The sequence below is a fragment of the Gopherus flavomarginatus genome, chromosome 1 (genome assembly GCF_025201925.1).
Source record: "Gopherus flavomarginatus isolate rGopFla2 chromosome 1, rGopFla2.mat.asm, whole genome shotgun sequence".
In the NCBI taxonomy this organism is placed as follows: Eukaryota; Metazoa; Chordata; order Testudines; family Testudinidae; genus Gopherus; species Gopherus flavomarginatus.
Window position 1 is genome coordinate 132,505,672 of NC_066617.1, and position 18,351 is coordinate 132,524,022.

General features: G+C 43.1%; 1 protein-coding gene across 5 annotated transcripts in view; it reads left to right on the plus strand.

Annotated features, from left to right (window-relative positions):
* The window catches only part of PRR5 (proline rich 5), a 152,716-nt gene that overhangs the window by 77,833 nt on the left and 56,532 nt on the right, over positions 1–18,351 (plus strand). For 4 of the 5 annotated variants that reach the window (XM_050924962.1, XM_050924983.1, XM_050924972.1 and 1 more), the window contains 2 exons: positions 10,451–10,531; positions 17,421–17,469. In XM_050924962.1, the coding sequence (XP_050780919.1) occupies positions 10,451–10,531; positions 17,421–17,469 (130 nt within the window). Of the gene's footprint in view, positions 1–3,125; positions 3,177–10,450; positions 10,532–17,420; positions 17,470–18,351 lie in introns of those variants that run through there. The other variant, XM_050924992.1, reaches the window with a different exon arrangement.

An 18,351-nucleotide genomic window follows, 5' to 3' on the forward strand; every position in this document is an offset into this window, starting at 1 on the left:
AACCCACCAATTTGCACTAGTCCAGTACCTTTCTTATCTCCTTGTTTTCTTTCTGGTACTATTAGCCTATTATACCAGTGTAGAACATTCATGTATCTTGTCTTTGTACTTTGTATTTTCCAGTACCAAAGCTGACTTCAGCTTTGCAGGGCATTGTGGGATACATATCTCTTGAAATAAGTAAACAGATTTGTGGAAAAATTATATTACCATTCAGTTAGTGCAGTGGTTCTCAAACTTCTATACTGGTGACCCCTTTCACATAGCAAGCCTCTGAGTGTGACCTCCCTTATAAATTAAAAACACTTTTTAATATATTTAACACCATTATAAATGCTGGAGGCAAAGCAGGGTTTGGGGTGGAGGCTGACAGCTCACGACCCCCCATATAATAACCTCATGACCTCTTGAGAGGTGCCAACCCCCAGTTTGAGAACCCGTGAGTTAGCTTAACTTTCAAACATCTGTATATGCAGTGTAGTTGTAGTTGTGTCAGTCCCAGGATATTAGAGAGACAAGGTGGGTGAGGTAATATCTTTTATTGGACCAACTTCTGCTGGTGAGAAAGACAAGCTTTCACGTCACACAGAGGTCTTCCTCAGTTCTGGGGAAAGTACTTAGGCTATATCTACACGGGCACTTTTGTCGTCACTAAAGCTGTTTTCACTCAGGAGTGCGAAAAAACACCCCTCTGAATGAAAAAACTTTGAGTGATGAAAATTGCTGGTGTGGCTAGCGCCCCCATTGTGGGTGGTTTTATTACAGTGAGCCATTGTAAGGTGCGCTGTGTAGACATAGCCGTAGAGTCACAGTTAAATACAAGATGGAACAGATGGTTTATCCTAAGTAGTTAGCACATACTCTAATATTGCCCAAGTGGAACATAAGTGGTGCATAGTCCTTATGCTAATCTTGCACAGACTGAACTTTACTCTGTAATGACAATAAGTACTGCTACTTAGCAGAGCATGGGCAAAATTAACATTCAGTATTTGCTGCTTTACAGTGATGACAGAATCTTCTATTCTAAAGATGCTACATTCGCTGCTGGTACCTGGCAGGGAATGTTGATTGATTTTTCTTAAATTTAAACTTTGTGATGTATGTGTGAGATGCTCAGGGCAATATCAGTGAATGTATGCATGCTTCAGAAACAGGTATGTTTAGAAAAGGGATTGTGGAATACATTTTATAAAGCATTTCCAGTTTAGGTTGAACTGTTAAAACATGAGCTGAGATTACCCCAGTATAACAGCATTTTACATAAACTGAATTACATGGATTACAATATAAAACCTCATGGAGGATCTGCACAGGCACAGGAGTCCACCCAAGTGGAACAGCTTGTAAGATCACGATCTCTCTGAGTAGAAGAAACAGCATCCTTTCTCTGCTGGAGAAAGTTGAGCCAGTTGAACTAAGTGTGATTTTAAACCAGTTTAGAAAGCCAGTGCAATCCCCATGGGACACTCATAGTTTGATTTAAACCAGATTTATTTCAGACTAGCTTAAGTCAATTATGAACACAAATTGCCACAAACACAAGTAAGGCACTCTTAAATTGACATACCCACACAGCCTTTTTTACCTGTTTAACTAAATTGGTTTAAAATCACACCTTTAATTAAACTGGTGTGACTTTCTCATGTAGACAAGGCCTAAGTATTCTGTTCAGTGTCCTTAATTAGGGTTTGCAGAACTTTTAGAAGAGAAATAAAGAAGTTAAAAAAGATTAATATAATAACAGAAGAAAATTATGACAAAAATACATTGAAAAAACACCACAACTTAAATATTGACTGGGGTTAAGTTTTCAAAAGTGTCTGGGTCCTATTTTTAAAGGTGAGAGGCTTACACTAGCACGTTTGTCAGCAAAACATAGTTAACACTGCTTGTCGGGAGTGGTTTAATTATGCCTGCAGGAGAGCGGCTACACAGGAGACCTTACAGCGATGTAGCTGTGCCTCTGTAAGATCCGTAGTGTGGACATAGCCTTAGTCCTAATGGCTTGAAATTGACTGGCATAGCTAAAGCGGAATAACTACTGCTCTCTAGGGGTATGGCTACACTTGAAACTTCGCTTTGAAGTGCGAGTGTGGTCGCAGTGCCAGCGCTGGGAGAGAGCTCTCTCCCAGCGCTGCACGTACTCCACATCCTCATGGGGTCCCAGCGCTGCAGCACTGTTTACACTGGCGCTTTATAGCGCTATATCTTGCAGCGCTCAGGGGTGTGTTTTTTTCACACCCCTGAGCGAGAATGTTGCAGCGTTGTAAAGCGCCAGCGTAGCCAAGGCCTAGGTATGTTGGTATAACTTTCCTGTGAGGACACAATATTCTGGAATAAAAGTGACTTTGTTCTAGAATAATTACTCCTCCAATTATTTGGTTATAACTATGATGGTCATTTTTCTGTGTAGACAAGTCCTAAATCGTGTTGTAGTCACTGAATGCCCAAAATGAAATAAAGGGAATCAAATTCCAGATAGTTCAGGCTGCTTCCATCATTCTAGTCCTCTTGGGGAAAAATCAGCCAGTAGTAGCATGTGCAAATAATGGGAACATTGAGGTTTTTTGGATGCCTGCTTTATACAGTTGCTTTCATACTCAGAGCACTTCACAAACAGCTACTCCGTCTACAGATAATAGCCAAGGTAAGGAGTGGCCTCCATGCAGTCACTCAAAGGCAAACAAAAATCTTCTCCCTTAAGCAGCTGCACAGGGTAGATGTCTCTGTGCGCCCTGCATTCTGGCACTGTTCACTCTTGCTCCCTGCCAGGAAGCAAGGCTATAAAAAAGGGGTCAGACCCTCACCAAGCTCACATAGCAAAGCCAGTGTACTCCAGGAGGAGCAGTCTGCTCCATTTGATGGATGGAGCAGGTTGTACTCCCTTTAGTACAAGGAAGAGACCTGGCAGACCGTCTCTGGTACTCCTCCTGGAGTGGAGGAGGGGCAGTATCCTAAAAGCCACAGTCTGTCTCTGGGTACGTCCAGACTACCCGCCGTATCAGCGGATAGCGATCGATTTATCGGGGATCGATATATCGCTTCTCATCTAGACGCAATATGTCGATCCCCGAATGCGCTCCCGTCGACTCCGGAACTCCACCGGAGCGAGTGGCGGTAGCGGAGTCGATGGGGGAGCCACGGACATCGATCCCGCGCGGTGAGGACAGGAGGTAAGTCAGAATAAGATATGTCGACTTCAGCTACGGTATTCCCGTAGCTGAAGTTGCGTATTTTACATCGACACCCCCCCCCCCAGTGTAGACCAGGCCTCTGTCAAGGTTTGTAGAGAGTCTAGCTCCATTTGAGAGAGCGCCCTCTGTGGAGTAATAGACCTGTTGAGCATCTGGATAGAAAACCTTCCCCCCAGGGGTGGCTCTAGCTTTTTGGCTGCCCCAAGCACGGCAATCAGGCAGCCTTCAGTGGTGCGCCTGTGGGAGGTCCCTGATCCCGCGGATTTGGCGTACCCACTGCCGAATTGCTGCCAAATCCGTGCAACTGGCAGACCTCCCTCAGGCAAGCCGCCGCAGGCTGTCTGACTGCCGCCCTTGCAGAGACCAGCAGGGTGCCCCCCTGCGGCTTGCTGCCCCAGGCACACACTTGGAGCGCTGGTGCCTGGAGCCGCCGCTGCCTCCCCCTGATTCAGAAAGGATCTCCAGAGAGAGAGAGAGGGAGAGCTGTAGCAGATATTTTAGTCATTCCACTCTACAAGAGGATGTCAGGGAACATTCCAAAGTACATTTCCAAACCAGAAGAATGTGTAGAGAGTGCTGGTTTTATTAACTACATTAATTGCACCTCACATATTACTCCTAATATTAAACGTGGCCATGTCACTTCACTATGTACTAGGGACATTTAGCTGCCAATTTTCAAATGATTGTAAATTGAGTGTGTCTGTTCAAGCCAGCTAAGATCAACTGTATTGGATTATTAATGTGCATGTGTGAGGAGAATTCAAACAAGGGGTACTTAACATCTCGAAAATGACATCAAATGAATAGCAGAGGGAGACAGAGGGTGATATTTTCTGTTTTGGTCTGCTTATGCATTTCTGCATGGCTAGATCATATGCTCACTATCCTGGACACATCACTTTTATTTTCCTTTCCCCCTGCTGATGAGGCCAGAGATGTTTAGCTGTAGGTCTTTTCACTGTTAAACACTGTAACTGTCTCTCTACTATGAAAATGAACCAGAGTTTGAGAGTGGTTGCCAAATCTCCTTCCTCCCAGTGCTTCACCCTCAGCCCGCACTCAAAGTGTTTGTCTTGTGGTGGACCTGACTTCTACACAGGGTCAGCCATGCTTAATACCTATTAGTAGGGCCCTACCAAATTCACAGCCATGAAAAACACATCACAGACCGTGATATCTGGTCTTTTGTGTGCTTTTACTCCATACTATACGGATTTCATAGGGGTGACCAGTGTTTCTCAAATTAGGGGTTCTGACCCAAAGGGGAATTGCAGAGGGGTCACAAGGTTATTTTGCGGGGAGAGGCAACCAGAGAGCAGTGGCTGTTGGTTGGGCACCCAGCTCTGAAGGCAGTGCTCCGCCTGCAGCAGCACAGAAGTAAGGATAGCAATACCATACCGTGCCACCCTTACTTCTGCACTGCTGCTTTCAGGGCTAGGCTGCCAGACAATGGCAGCTGCTGACTGAGGGCCCAACTGCGTAGGCAGCAGCACAGAAGTAAAGGTGGCCATACCATCCCAGGCCATCCTTACTGCTGTGCTGCTGCTGGTGACGGCTCTATCTGCAGAGCTGGGCTCCCACCCAGCAGCCACCACTCAGTTCTGAAGGCAGTGCCGCCACCAGCAGCAGCCCAGAAGTAAAGATAGCAATACCGCAACCCCAGCCTACAATAACCTTGCGACCCCCTCACAACTCCTTTTTTGGGTCAGGACCCCTATAATTACAACACCGTGAAATTTCAGATTTAAATAGCTGAAATCATGACATTTATGATTTTTAAACTCCTATAGCAATGAAATTGACCAAAATGGTCTGTGAATTTGGTAGGGCCCTACCCATTAGAGCAAAACATCTGAGATATTATCTAGACTTTCTCCAGCGGTACGTGTATCTCTCTCCACTTGCTAAAACAGGTGTTGAACTCTGTTGGCCCAGTCCACACCAGGAGAGTAACTATTTCAACACCAGTTCTGGGGGAAAGAAGATATTCCCAAAACCTGATTTTGATGTCTGGTGCCAAGATGGCTCATTTTTCTGATGCAGAAGCAGCTGGCATTGGAGCCTTTTAAACCATGTAAAAGAACCAAGCACAATTTAAAGGCAGGTAGCCAGGTTTTTTCTTCACATAGTATAAAATGTAAACTGAGTTATTACTTACAGGACTAGATGGTAATTATGCCTTTCCAAAGAGGTGGTGTCAGACATGGTTCTGACTCTGGAACAATAGTGTGGTTGTGTAAAAGTATTATTGAACCCATCTGAAAGTCCAGACAGGGACGGCAAGTTGTATGGGCTCATCATACCTGGGCTCCAGCAAATTCAGGGCCCGGGGGGCCCAGCTCCACCAATGTTTGGGTCTCTCCCCCGGCCCTACCTGCTGCCTCCGCACACCTCCCCCAAGCATCCCTGTCTGCCCTGGGCAGCAGGCGGCTGGCCCCTGCATCTGTGTGATGCACTCTCTTGCTGGAGTGGCGCCAGGGGGCAGGCTGAGGTGGCTGCTGCGCCTCTGGAGGGAGGAGGTTAGGAGGTGCATGACAACCCCCTCTGTTTCCCCCCCCCCCCAGTAGGTGACTCCGAGTCAATGCTGAGGAGGGAGGGCTTATCCTGGCTGGACCTCCTGAGCAGTAGCCTTGGGGGGCTTGGATGAGTTTCATGCCAGGGGGGACTGTGGAGGCCCCCTCTCCGCTCCCCCGGAGTTCGCTGCTGCCGGCAGGGAGAGGGCTGGGGGAGGAGTCCTCTCTGGCCCCCCGCCCCAGCCCTGGGTCAGCCTGCCTGCTGCACCCCAAACGCCTCATCCCTGGCCCAGCCCCACGCCCCGCACTCCTTCCTGCACCCCAACCCTCTGTCCCATCCCAGAGCCCGCACCAGGCACCCAAACCCTCTCTCACACCCAGCACCCCAAACACCTTTCCGCACCCCCTCCTGCAGCCCAACCACCTGTCCCAACCCAGAGCCCATTCCCAGTACCCAAACTCCCTCCCAGAGCCTGCAACCCTCCCACACCCAAAGTCTCTCTCCCAGACCCTGCATTCCAATCCCCCTGCTTCATCCAAACTCCCTCCCAGAGCCCACACCCTGTACCCTAACCCCCGTCCCAGCCCAGAGCCTGCACCCTTCCTGCACCAAACTCCCTCCCAGAGCCTTAACCGCAGGGGAGAGGAAGGGGGAGGGGAGGGAACCGGACTTGGACCCATTCTGGGCACCACCAATAATCATATAAACGTGCCTCCTGTGTGTCTAGATGAGCTTTACTGCTAGTTTGTATTGGGTTTTTGATGTTTGAATTTCTCTCATAGGAACTTTAGGATTATAGCCCACATCCAGCCCTGCTTCACAAGGCAAGGAGCTTCTTTGTTTACTAGCTTGTCAGATACAAACTAGCACACTTAAGATAGACAGATTTGGTCCAAACTTTGCATTCTAGAACTCAGAAACTTGTCCTTTTTCCATTTTACCAGAGACACTATAGTGTGATCTGACGGAAAATCAGCTGCAGAGTTCTAAAAAACAATGCTTGCTAAGTCAGTGGTAGAACCAGAAACACAGGGTGGAGGTGTGTGGTGTTGTTTTCAGTTTCCTAAAAATATTTTCCGTCAGATATTCTAAGGGTGAAATTCAACTCTGTGACCCACAGTGATGGTGTGTTAGTACCACTGTGGATCTCTATTGCTATTTTGCACATTGTGTGCAGAAATGTCAGTGGGAGTTTGGCATGTAGAATGTAGATGCATTCTGCAGATTAGGGAGGAAAATTCAGCACTGCGTTTTCAGACGAGCTGTGAGGCGTTTAGCCTGGTGCAAAATAAAACAGGAAGAGCTTCACTTTGTAGTTAGTAATTCCTTTTTTGCTTGGTAGAGTTGAGAGAGAAGAAAAGTGAAACAGTGCTAATTGTGAAGAGCCTGTTCCATAACCACAATAATCATGTGCTCTTATAATAATACTCAGCTCTTACATTGCGTTTTACATCCGCTGATCTTAAAGCACTTAATGGAGGTGGGCAAGTATCATTACCCCTACTCTAAAAATGAGAAAACTGGGACCAGAAGCTCACCAATGTCACACAGTGGTAGATCCAGAAATAGAACCCAGCTCTTGTGACTCACAGTTAAATGGCCTATCCATTGGGCCAGAATACTTCTCAAAGACATAATGTGCTACTAAAATCCTTCCTTTTTCCTCTCTGCAAAGGGAACTAAGCTGTTCAGACATGTTTATTTCTGTCAGGGTAACACTAATGTATATGCATATTTTTCTGTCTGTATTGGAAGTGATTACTCTTGGGGTATTTTTCATTTTTAAAGATAAACTGAGACAGTTGCAGTTGAATTTAAAACTCTGGAGCTATGTCAGTTTACATCAGTTGAGAATTTTATATTTCTTTACTTGTTACTTTCATTTTTAACAATGAAATAATTTCAATAATCTCATTAACATTTTGCCATTCATCCTATTTGTTCATATTGTGCATTTGTATCCATCTGGAGAATTAAACTAACTTCGTCACTTTCATTTTTATTCAGCCTTTAGTTTAATTTAACCAACTGAGTCACTTCCAGTTTGTGGCTCTTTTGCTGTAGTACAGTGCTGCAACGTTTGGGTTGCAAAATTCAAATATAGTTGAAAGAAGACGTAACTCTCCAGACTGTGTGCGGGAAACTTCCTCCCACTCTTGTGCCCCTGCACAAAGGCTATGTACACTAGCATTCCCTGTGTTTCCCAGCCTCTGGGGAGGGCAGGGACTGTTCACTTCTGCTCTCCGCCATCCCCAGGAGTAGGATCCCCAAAAGAGGACAGGGAATGGTGGGGATGAGTCAGGCTCATAATCCACCCCTCCCATGACTCCCCTTCACCCGAACCAATGCGTAAGGCAGGGCTGGGGTGTTGTGCGTGGGGAAGCAATCTTCTCCCTAGGATGGTGCATATCGTACACACACACGCCCTTGTTGTGCAGCGATTCCCCAGAAGAGACGGTGTGCCTGAGGCACAGTTTCCGCCATATTCCTCCGGGGGTAAAGCTGTTTGGGCCAGAGATGTAAATGCCACAGACTGGACCGACATACATTTATTGTTTTAACTAGAATATTTTCATGAGTGAAGAGCTGCTTTTCTCTCCATGTTAAACTGATAAGGAGAGCCTTCTGTGGGCAGCGCAAATGGTCACCTTAGTAAGAATGACTGTTAGGGAAAATGGTGTCAAACTGTTGTGGTATCATGTGGCAAAACGACAGGAGGAGTAGCTGATAGATATAAAGTCCATCTACATTTTGAACTGGAGATATAATGCCCAGCTCAGGAAGGCATATTTGTGCGAGCTCTGATCTAGCAGTGTGCTAGACATAGAAGTGTAGCTGCAGTGGTGAGAGCGAAAGGAGGCCCACATACAATCCTGTCTGAGTCACTAGGTATGTACTCAAGTGGCTAACCCCTCCAGCTGCTTGTCCTGCCATGTTACACTCTATTTTTAGTGCATTAGCTCAATCAGAGCTAGCACAGGTTGGTCTACCCAAGCTGGAAATTACAGCTCCAGCTCGAAGGGTAGACATACATTTGAGTTAACTTTTCAGCTTTGTCCTCAGAAACAAATTCTTTAAATTGTGATGCATGCCTCATCGCATCAGACTCAATCTGAACCCTTAATGTATTTCAGGTCTGTATTGGAGTCTGATCCTTATTCATCTGAGAGCAGGTCTACGCGTAAAACACTGCGCTGCTGTAGCACTTTAATTAAGATGCTCAACACTGACAGGAGAGAGCTGTCCCGTCAGCATAGTTAATCCATCTCAACGAGAGGTGGTAGCTGTGTTGGCAGGAGAAGTGCTCCTGTCGACATAGCCCTGTCTATCCCGGGGGTTAGGACCGTGTAACTATGTTGCTCCGAGGTATGACTTTTTCACGCCCCTAAGCGATGTAGTTATACCAAAGTAATTCTGTAGGGTAGACCTGCCCTGAGTAGCCCTTACATGTGGAGTCCTCTTAGAGTCAGTGGGACTCCTAAGCATCACTAATAAGAGCTGCCAGATTAGGCCCATAGTGTTTTGCAGATGTTCAGATCATCTCTTCAGATTTGGGCAGTCATGAAAATTATGATAGGTGGCAGCCTTCAGCAGTGTGAATTTATGTTAGATACCCACTTACACTTCTAGACAGAGCTTAGTGAATTTGGAGGTTTCCGCTTTGCGTGCAGTCGATGTTGATCACAGCAGAAACACACAGGCAACACTGACGGTCTCTATACAGCCTTTGCATACAAGAGAAGTACAAGTGGAATTCAGAGTGGGTGCTGAGACGGGATTATACCTATACCTGTTTCATCACTACCTCTGCTGATGGCTAACTTTCATAAACATTAAATATCACCTACTTTTTTCAGCTTGTTTTCCTCTACCTAGGGCAGAAGCATAAATCTTGGAAGTGTAGGGGGGGAGTAGCAATGAATTGGTCTGTGTTACTGATGCTTTTCTATCATAGTACTGTTATTTTTCTTAAGAAGAATGAATGAGAGGTGTCCAGTGAAGTTAGCCAAAAGCCCATCAGAGAAGAGAGGTGTGTCCATATTTTTTTCTCTGAAAGTCTTTGAAAACTCTAAGGATTCTTGTGACTTGAGTAAATATATTCTAGTGAAATAACATTATGTTTATGGTCTGAACTTCATTTTATGTTTAGTCTTAAACCACTGATTATAGGTAAATAAATCAAATAACCTTAGTTTAAAAAATATATTCACCTCTACCTCGATATAACACTGTCCTTGGGAGCCATTATAGGTGAAATTGCATTATATCGAACTTGCTTTGATCCTCCAGAGTGCGCAGCCCCACCCCCCAGAGCTCTGCTTTACCGCATTATATCTGAATTCATGTTATATCGGGTCGTGTTATATTGGGGTAGAGGTGTATATCAATAGTACTTGTGTATCATCACCTAACTTACAGTAATATATTTCCTCTGTGAAGGGGCCTTTATTCTTGTGATTAAAATATGTAGGCCTACATTTTCAAAAGTGTCTAGTGGTTTTGGGTGCCTCAGTTTTTGGGTGCTCAAATTGAGACATCTTAAAGGGCCCTGATTTTCAGAAAGGCCATCTGCCTCTGGAAATCAGGCCTCTTTAAAGTGTCTCAAGTTGGATACCAAACATCACTAGTCATTTTAGGCCATGAGATCTGTGGGAACTGATGTACAGCTTATCATGGGTGTGGTTACATTTCCAACATATGAGAATAATGACTCATTTCCTAATTTCTGCTTGCAGTATCCATAATGGAGTAATAGCAGTGTTCCAACGTAAAGGGCTCCCAGATCATGAACTTTACAACCTCAACGAAGGAGTTAGGTGAGTACCACAATCAGAGAGAGAGAGGTTGCAGCACAGTTTTTAGAAGACTGATGTTGTTGGCCAGTAATAGTTGCTGACAACTCCCACAGTGAGACCTTCTTTCTTCAGTTTGTGTTGGAACTGATAAAGAATATCATTAATCTGTCCTTATTGGTTAGGTGTTGGCTCCTGGTCAGCTGTGTTTACTGCAGGACTCTTGTCTGCACATTAGAGGGAAAAATTAAATGTAGTGACCTGCCTGTGTCGTGGAAACAAATATAGTCCTGTCTCAACCAGTCTGTGGCGGTCTAGGTGACATTTAGAAAACAAGAGTGCAAATCCAGAGCAACAGTGTTGACCTTAGTGGAGTTACTCTTGATGTGCTCCCATATACCTGGGACCAGAATCAGGTCCACAGTTTTCTTTTAACAGCAGATTGGCTATTTTTTTTTTCAGATTGCTCTTGCATAATGTGCCGGGCTATTTCTTTTAATTAGTTTAATGATAAACCTGCTTCACATGTTTTGCTCAATTGATCATTCATTTTGCTGTGCTTGGGGGACGACAGTTGCTGATGATTCATACCAGAGCTGATTGAGGGCACATTGCAAAATCTAGACCAAAAGCTTCTGTCATAAACGATGCATCAGTAGTGTGAAACTCTGGTGTAAAATAGTGCATTCTCTTGCTTAGAGGTTGGAAATTCCAGTTATGGTAGCATCCTCAGGGCTCCTGACCATTTGGAAATGATTCCCAAAGCTGCAGCAAAACACAGTCCAAAATTATCGTCGGTTTCAGGAAATGTGTAGACCTTTCCTTTGTGAGGCTGTATAAGGCACTAACTTGTGTTGGGGATTTGTGGAGACCTTAACCAGTGGGAGCTCCAGGAGTAACACAAAGCAAGCCTGGCCATTGGGCCACCCTGTAAGAGGTTGCAGTGTAAACCGGCTTGGGCAAGAGGGGCAGGTGTAGCACTAGCCTCTGCACGCATCCCTCAAGGTGGCTAGCAGGATTATCCTCGCACAGTCCATCAGTGTGAATAAGTGCAAGGTGGTGCCCAGCCATTGCAGGAGAGAGTGGGGGATGAAAAGAAGGAATGATTCACTGCCCTTCCATCCAGTGTATATACAGAGTCTGCTCCTTGGAACTGTAGAGTCACCAAGCATAGTCCAGTTTAGTCTTGCATAGCAAGAGCTTTCCTGCAGGGTTCACTTATCAGAAAACATGAACAGATTAAAAAGCCATGATTGGGTTAAAACCCAGCTAGCCTTTCCACTTTTATGTAGAAGTTTGCTTCCTCTTAGGCTCCAAGTTAGGTTGACCATCCTCTAACAGCAATCCTCCTTTTCAGTGACTACCCAGGAATTGTTTTTTATGAAGCTCCTGATATGCCCAATGATCCTTCATAAAAACTCTGTTGTGAGAGGAGTATAAGTGGCTTGGAGGATTGTGCAGGGGTCGTGAAGATCTGTATCAAGAGGAAGCATTTGTTCAAATGCCAACTGCTAGACATTGGCAGATTAGAACACATTTGTGCACATAGCAGCAGAAGCTGTCTCTCCTGAACTGTCCACTTTCTGACTTAACTACATTTTTCTACTGCACATGGTCAATGTGCAGTTTTTGAATCCTCATGGCTATTTAATATCAGAACTTCTTTTTTCAAATTTAGTTAAGCACAATGAGGACTATTTGCATGCCTCAGTTCAAAGGTCATACTTCAGACATTATTTCTGTAGCTGTGTCCAAAAATTGAAATTGATGTTATTCTGAAGCGGGACAAATGTAATCACCCTCTCATAACTCAGACATCACTGCATTCCTCCCCCCCCTCACCCCTGTCCCCCCACAAACGTGACCTTTAGGCAAAGACCGAGCCTGGAAAATTTCACCTCAGATGCTGTATTTTCTTCACAGTTACAGGATAATAAGAGAAGTTATTTTCCAGCTATAAACAATGCAGGTTCTACTGGCAATTCCTGTAATTAAATCATGAAAAGAATTGAGTAGCATCATAACACAAATATTAATATATGGGGAAATAAGTTACACCTACAACATTTGTGCATCTGTGACTCCCAAACCCATATGTATTTGTGCATTAGTACTTACATGTGGTGTTATCTGTTTTGTACATGCATATGAAGGTTTTCTGTGTCCATTAATTGTACACACAAGTATCAGGTCTTCAGCCGATTTAAATTTGTGTAGGACCATTTCCTTCAGTGGAAATACATTGATTTACACCAGATGAGGATCTGGCTCATAAAATTTATGGGTACCACTTCATGTTTGAAAGTTTGACCCAAGTGTCATTAGATAGGCCTTTCTTCCTTCTTTCCCACCTGTCCTTTTCTTCCTCCCCCTTCCTCAGGGAAGATGCAGAAAACATCACAATGGATCAAGGTGATTTTTTAATACATACAACATACAGCTGTAGTAAGATACATGTCTTCTCTGCAGCATTAGGGCTTGCGATTAATACGATCTGAATAAGATATATCTTTGCAACATTAGATCTTTCATACCAACATGGAAATATTTCCCTTTTAGTGCAATATGTAAAATTTCTGTTCTCCATGATTTGCAGTTTTTCCCTCGCCGAAGTCACCATTACATTTGAGGCTGATTGGTCTCTGGGTTGGCAATCTTGGCAGACCATGTAGCAAGTCACTAGCAGAACCAGAACTAGAGTTCCAGAACTAGGGTTACAAATGAAATACATGCTAGGATGATAAAGCAGATGGTTCCCCAAGTTAAGTAGCTATAGCTATGAGTGCAAATACATTGCAAGAAAATGATAATCAAACCCATTAGTGCTCTGAACCCTGAATACTGCTATTAAAGAACCATGGAGGGCCAGGCTTTGTTTATACCAAAGCGCCTTTTCACCACCATGGAAGTTTACTGATACCTTAAAGAGGGAGTAAATTACATTTAGGGCCAAAGGGACTGATTTTACTTCACTTGCACTATCATAAATCAAGAGTGACTAGTGAGGTTACACCATTGTAAAACAAGTTTAAGTGAGGGAAGAAATAGCTTCAAAATGTAATTGATTTACATCCTAAACTCCTTAACACAGCTTTTATTCTGTCCTTATCAGTTGGTTCAATGGGAGTTTGTCTGAGAAAAGGTTTAAGGTAATGTCCCATAATTATTATAGTCACCTGAATTTTCAGCCAAGTTAAAAAAAAAAAAGTCAAAGAATTTTTAACAAAAACCTATATATAGAATCTCTCTGCTTAACTCTTTTTTTTTTAATCTCTGACGGTGTGATATTAATAACCATATAGTGGAGACCTGCGGGAGTTCTCTTTTCTTATTCCTTTAGTTGGATGTCATTATTTACACTCCTCAAAAATTAAGGAAGAAATAGAAGGAAGAGGAAACGGTGAGGAAACAGGATATCCAGTATTAAAGATGATGTATATTTATAGCTGCCTCTCCTCTGAGCTTCAGGATGCTAACTGGATACAAGCAAGGCAAATTTCAGCAGCATTTCCTCAGTTGTTGAAAGATTTTATATCTGATGAAAGAATCCCTTTCTTTGCGTCTTTCATAATTTAATAGCTCAAAAATTAAAGGTCAGCTATAATAAAGAACTAGATTTTTTTCATTCTGAGTAGCATTTAGGAGTCAATTTCAAAGTCAACCAAAGAAGAAGCAACATGAAGATATAAAAGGGTATTTTATATGAGTTTATATTAGCATCTTAATTTGTAAAGTCCTTAAACAGACAGAGTAGATTTAGAGCCAAAAAGATAGAAGCCTCACACGAGTGCAAAATGACTCTTGGTAAAATGAGAACTGTTTAAATATCAGGTCTCATATCTGATCAGAAATCTCATTTTAATTTAACCAGCATTTTTACCTGGACTCCATCACAGAAGTGTGTGTAGTCAGACATAGCTATTCAGTACTGACTATTGCCTGTGGCCTGATGGATTGGTACAATATAGTTTATTAAAAAAAAGAAAAGAAAAGAAATACATTTTTGCAAACAATTTTGTTGGGTTCGGTTCCGCTTTGGATCACTTTTTAGTAAGCATTGGTACTGAGGATATCAAACACTGATGTTCTAATGTTTTCCAAGGACCTCAGCATTTTGTTGATAATTAGTTGAAGTCAGCAATAAAGTACCTGTATTGTTAGAGATTCAAAGGGGAGAAAGCACCCAGTGCTGTCAGTTCTGCCTCTGCCCTGTAAGTAGAGATGCTAATGCGTCCGTAATCATAGAATATCAGGATTGGAAGGGACCTCAGGAGGTCATCTAGTCCAACCCCCTGCTCAAAGCAGGACCAATCCGCAGACAGATTTTTGCCCCAGATCTCTAAATGGCCCCTTTAAGGATTGAACTCATAACCCTGGGTTTAGCATGCTGCTTGGTATGCTGCATTTCATTGTTCATGTAAATGCAGGCTGTGTACTTTTTAAACTTTATTTTTTTCTCATTTGAACTACTAAGTACCAAGATTTTAGTTCATCAGAGCCTAGGATTAGTTTTCTAATCAAGAGAATGCCATTTTATAATCAACATTTGGAACTCCAGTAATTAGCCATCACATCTAATGAAGGTATGAAGCCATCTATGTATTAGCTATTTACAAACCACCTAATAGAGTCAACAAGGAAGTTGGGACTGGAGTTTGAAGAGCCAATAACTTGAAGGGAAGGTGGAAATGAAGCAAGAGATTGCCATGTAACAATGTCCTCCAATATTCTTTTTCTGAGCTGTGATACCAAGGTTATATTGTGGAGCAAGGTCTGGAGTGGCGGTGTCTCTTTCATATAAGAAATAAAATCTCTGTGGAAATGTACTGCCCTTTCATTATAGAGTAGATTCAGCCAACCTTACTTATACTGAGTTGTGCCTTGTTCCATGCATGACATGTCCCATTGAAATCAGTGGGCCTGCTTGGGAAGTAAGCTACTCACCAGGAGGCAGTATTTGGCACCATGCACCATGTCAACAGTTGAGATGAACTGAGATTTTTGTGAATAACCCCTTGATTTGAAGGTCAAGGTGTTGTAGGCAGAGAGTGCTCAGTAGAGGATCCTCAGCTGCAGGATTCACTTTTCATATTTCATCCAACAAATCCTGGGTCTGTTGACCTTCAGAGCACTATTCAAGGTTTATCTACTCACCTAGGTTGAGCATTTGAAAGCCGACTCGGGGATTTGAACATACCATTCCCATTAATTGTAATGGGAGTTGCATGACTAAATCCCTTCGCTGGCTTTGACCATTTCGACACTATACTGTTATCTGAAGGAGTGTGTCTGAGTTGGTTGAGTTTCTAGGGAGAGTTCTTTTCATGCTGAATTTTGTCCGGTTGGGCTCTCTTGAAAATCCCACTCCTTGTTTTAATTTTTTAATTTCATGCGTTCCTAACATGTCTGCACAGAGTGCACCAAGGTCATGATGGGCATATTCTTATCAATATAAAGAAATAATAATAGATGTTGACATGCTCCTTTTCATAATGGAAGCTGTTGCTGTACACTGCATGGGAGAATGTGCTGAATCTTGTGTTCCACAAGTAAGTTTCCATCTCCTGTGGAGGTTTTGGGGGGGAGGATAGGGCAGAAGAGGGGCATATAGAGGGGAGTGGATTACTGGGCTTCAGAAATAGGGCATGTTTGGTTTTTTTTTAAATTAATAATTATTTTTCAAGGCCAGAAGAAGGGAACAAAGGGAATGAAACGAGGACCACACACAACAAAGTGTCTGCATTCATATATTGTGAAACTTGTCTTGTATGACCACAGTAGGGACCAAAATATTTAATTGAGGTGGTCTTTAACCATATTTCACATATGGTTGTATACTGAGCTCCTTCAGTGGTCAGATGGGGCCAGATTTTCAAGTGTTCAGCAGCTACAGCTGCGACTAGATTCTCAAAATTGTTCAGCACCCAATGTGCATCAAGTGGGAATTTGCTGCATAGGTCTTGTTCTGGTTCTCTACACGGGCAAATTTCACCTTGAATACATTGGTTCTGGCATTAGAGCTGGTGGAATTCAGTTGTTTCATTTGATGGTGGTTTATGGGAATTTTATTTTGTGTAGGTTGACATTCCCACAGTTTGGCTTAGAGGCTCTCAGTTGAAGGAGTCCCCAAACTCAAAGTAATATGCTGCATTTTAACTTCATTTTGCACTGAAGCCATGTGAAACTTGGGAGTTTTAATTTAACTGGCCCAGATTCACGCTGGATGATCATGACACTTGGCTCAGTTTCAAGCTTGTCACAAAATCCAGAGAGTTTCACTGGGGTTTCAGGTTTCTTTATGAACACTTGGCACAACTCTGTTATTAAAGTTACTTAGGGCCCAAACCTGCAGTCCAGAGCTCTAAAAACTCACACCGCACCTCATTAAAGCAAGCCAAACTCTCATTCCTTTGGAATTACATCATTTCTAAATCCGCCAGATTGCTCAGAGCCTCATACCAGCATAGAATGCTAAGATTTTTCATATTCTTCCACTTCTGAAGTGAAATTCTGGTCTCAGTTACATAGGCGTAAATACAAAGTTATGCCAGTGACTTCAGTGGTGTGATACCAAATTTATACCAATGCAGCTGAAGGCAGAATTCAGCCTCTCGTCTTTTAGTTAAGAAAATCAGTCCAGACATATGTATATTTGTACCACAACTGTATTCATTAACAGGTCTAAATCTCCAACAATAAATATTTCTGATCATTTAAAGATCTTGGTTTAAGGGTTTATTATAGTGTGTTATCCCTGTTTAATATGCTTCTGGCTAAACATTTTTAGAAGGAAAGATATGCAACTTAAAACGCTTTGTAAGATCAGCAATCTTCCTCTCTTTTGCACAATGCACATTGGGTACAATTTGTTGATTGTATAAATATTTATTTTATTCTCTATTCTCTAATACAGGCAACTACTGAAAACTGAGCTGGGATCCTTTTTTACTGAATACCTGCAGGTTTGTGCGGTTTTTGTTTTTCATTTAGCTTCTTAAATTTGTCAGTGCTGCTGAGTAAAGTTATTTGGCTGAACAAGCAGTAGGCAAATCCTTTTGTGACGGGTTGGATCTCAGAAACCCCCTTGGGAACTGCCAATTGATGTGCCCCAGACTACTTCTGCTCCTGCTTTTCCTGCCAGCTTGGACTCCAGCACCTTGTCTTGCTGAGCCAGACACGCCAGTCTGCTCCAACACAGACCCAGGGTCTGAACCATGTGCCCCAAAGTTGCAGGCTTAATTTAATTGAAAGCAATTTAATTGAAAGCAATTTAAGATGTGTTCCTGTCTTTAACACTCAGAGGCCCAACTCCCAATGGGGTCCAAACCCCAAACAAATCTATTTTACCCTGTATAAATCTTATGCAGGGTAAACTCATAAATTGTTCGCCCTCGATAACACTGATCAAGAGATTTGCAGACCTCTTTGCCCCCCCAGGTATTAATACATACTGTGGGTTAATTAATAAGTAAAAAGTGATTTTATTAAATACAGAAAGTAGGATTTAAGTGGTTCCAAGTAATAGCAGACAGAACAAAGTGAATTGCCAAGCAAAATAAAATAGAACATGTGAGTCTATGTCTAAGAAAACTGAATACAGATAAAAACCTCACCCAGTAAGCTTCCTTTTACAGACTAGTCTCCTTCTAGTCTGGGTCAAGCAATCACTCACACCCCCTAGAGTTACTGTCCTTTGTTCCAGTTCCTTTCAGGTATCCTTGGGGGTGGAGAGACTACCACTTTAGCCAGCAGAAGACAAAATGGAGGAGTCTACCACAGGCTTAAATAGACTTTCTCTTGTGGGTGGAGGCTCCCTCCTATGCAAAGTCCAGCTCCAAGTTGGG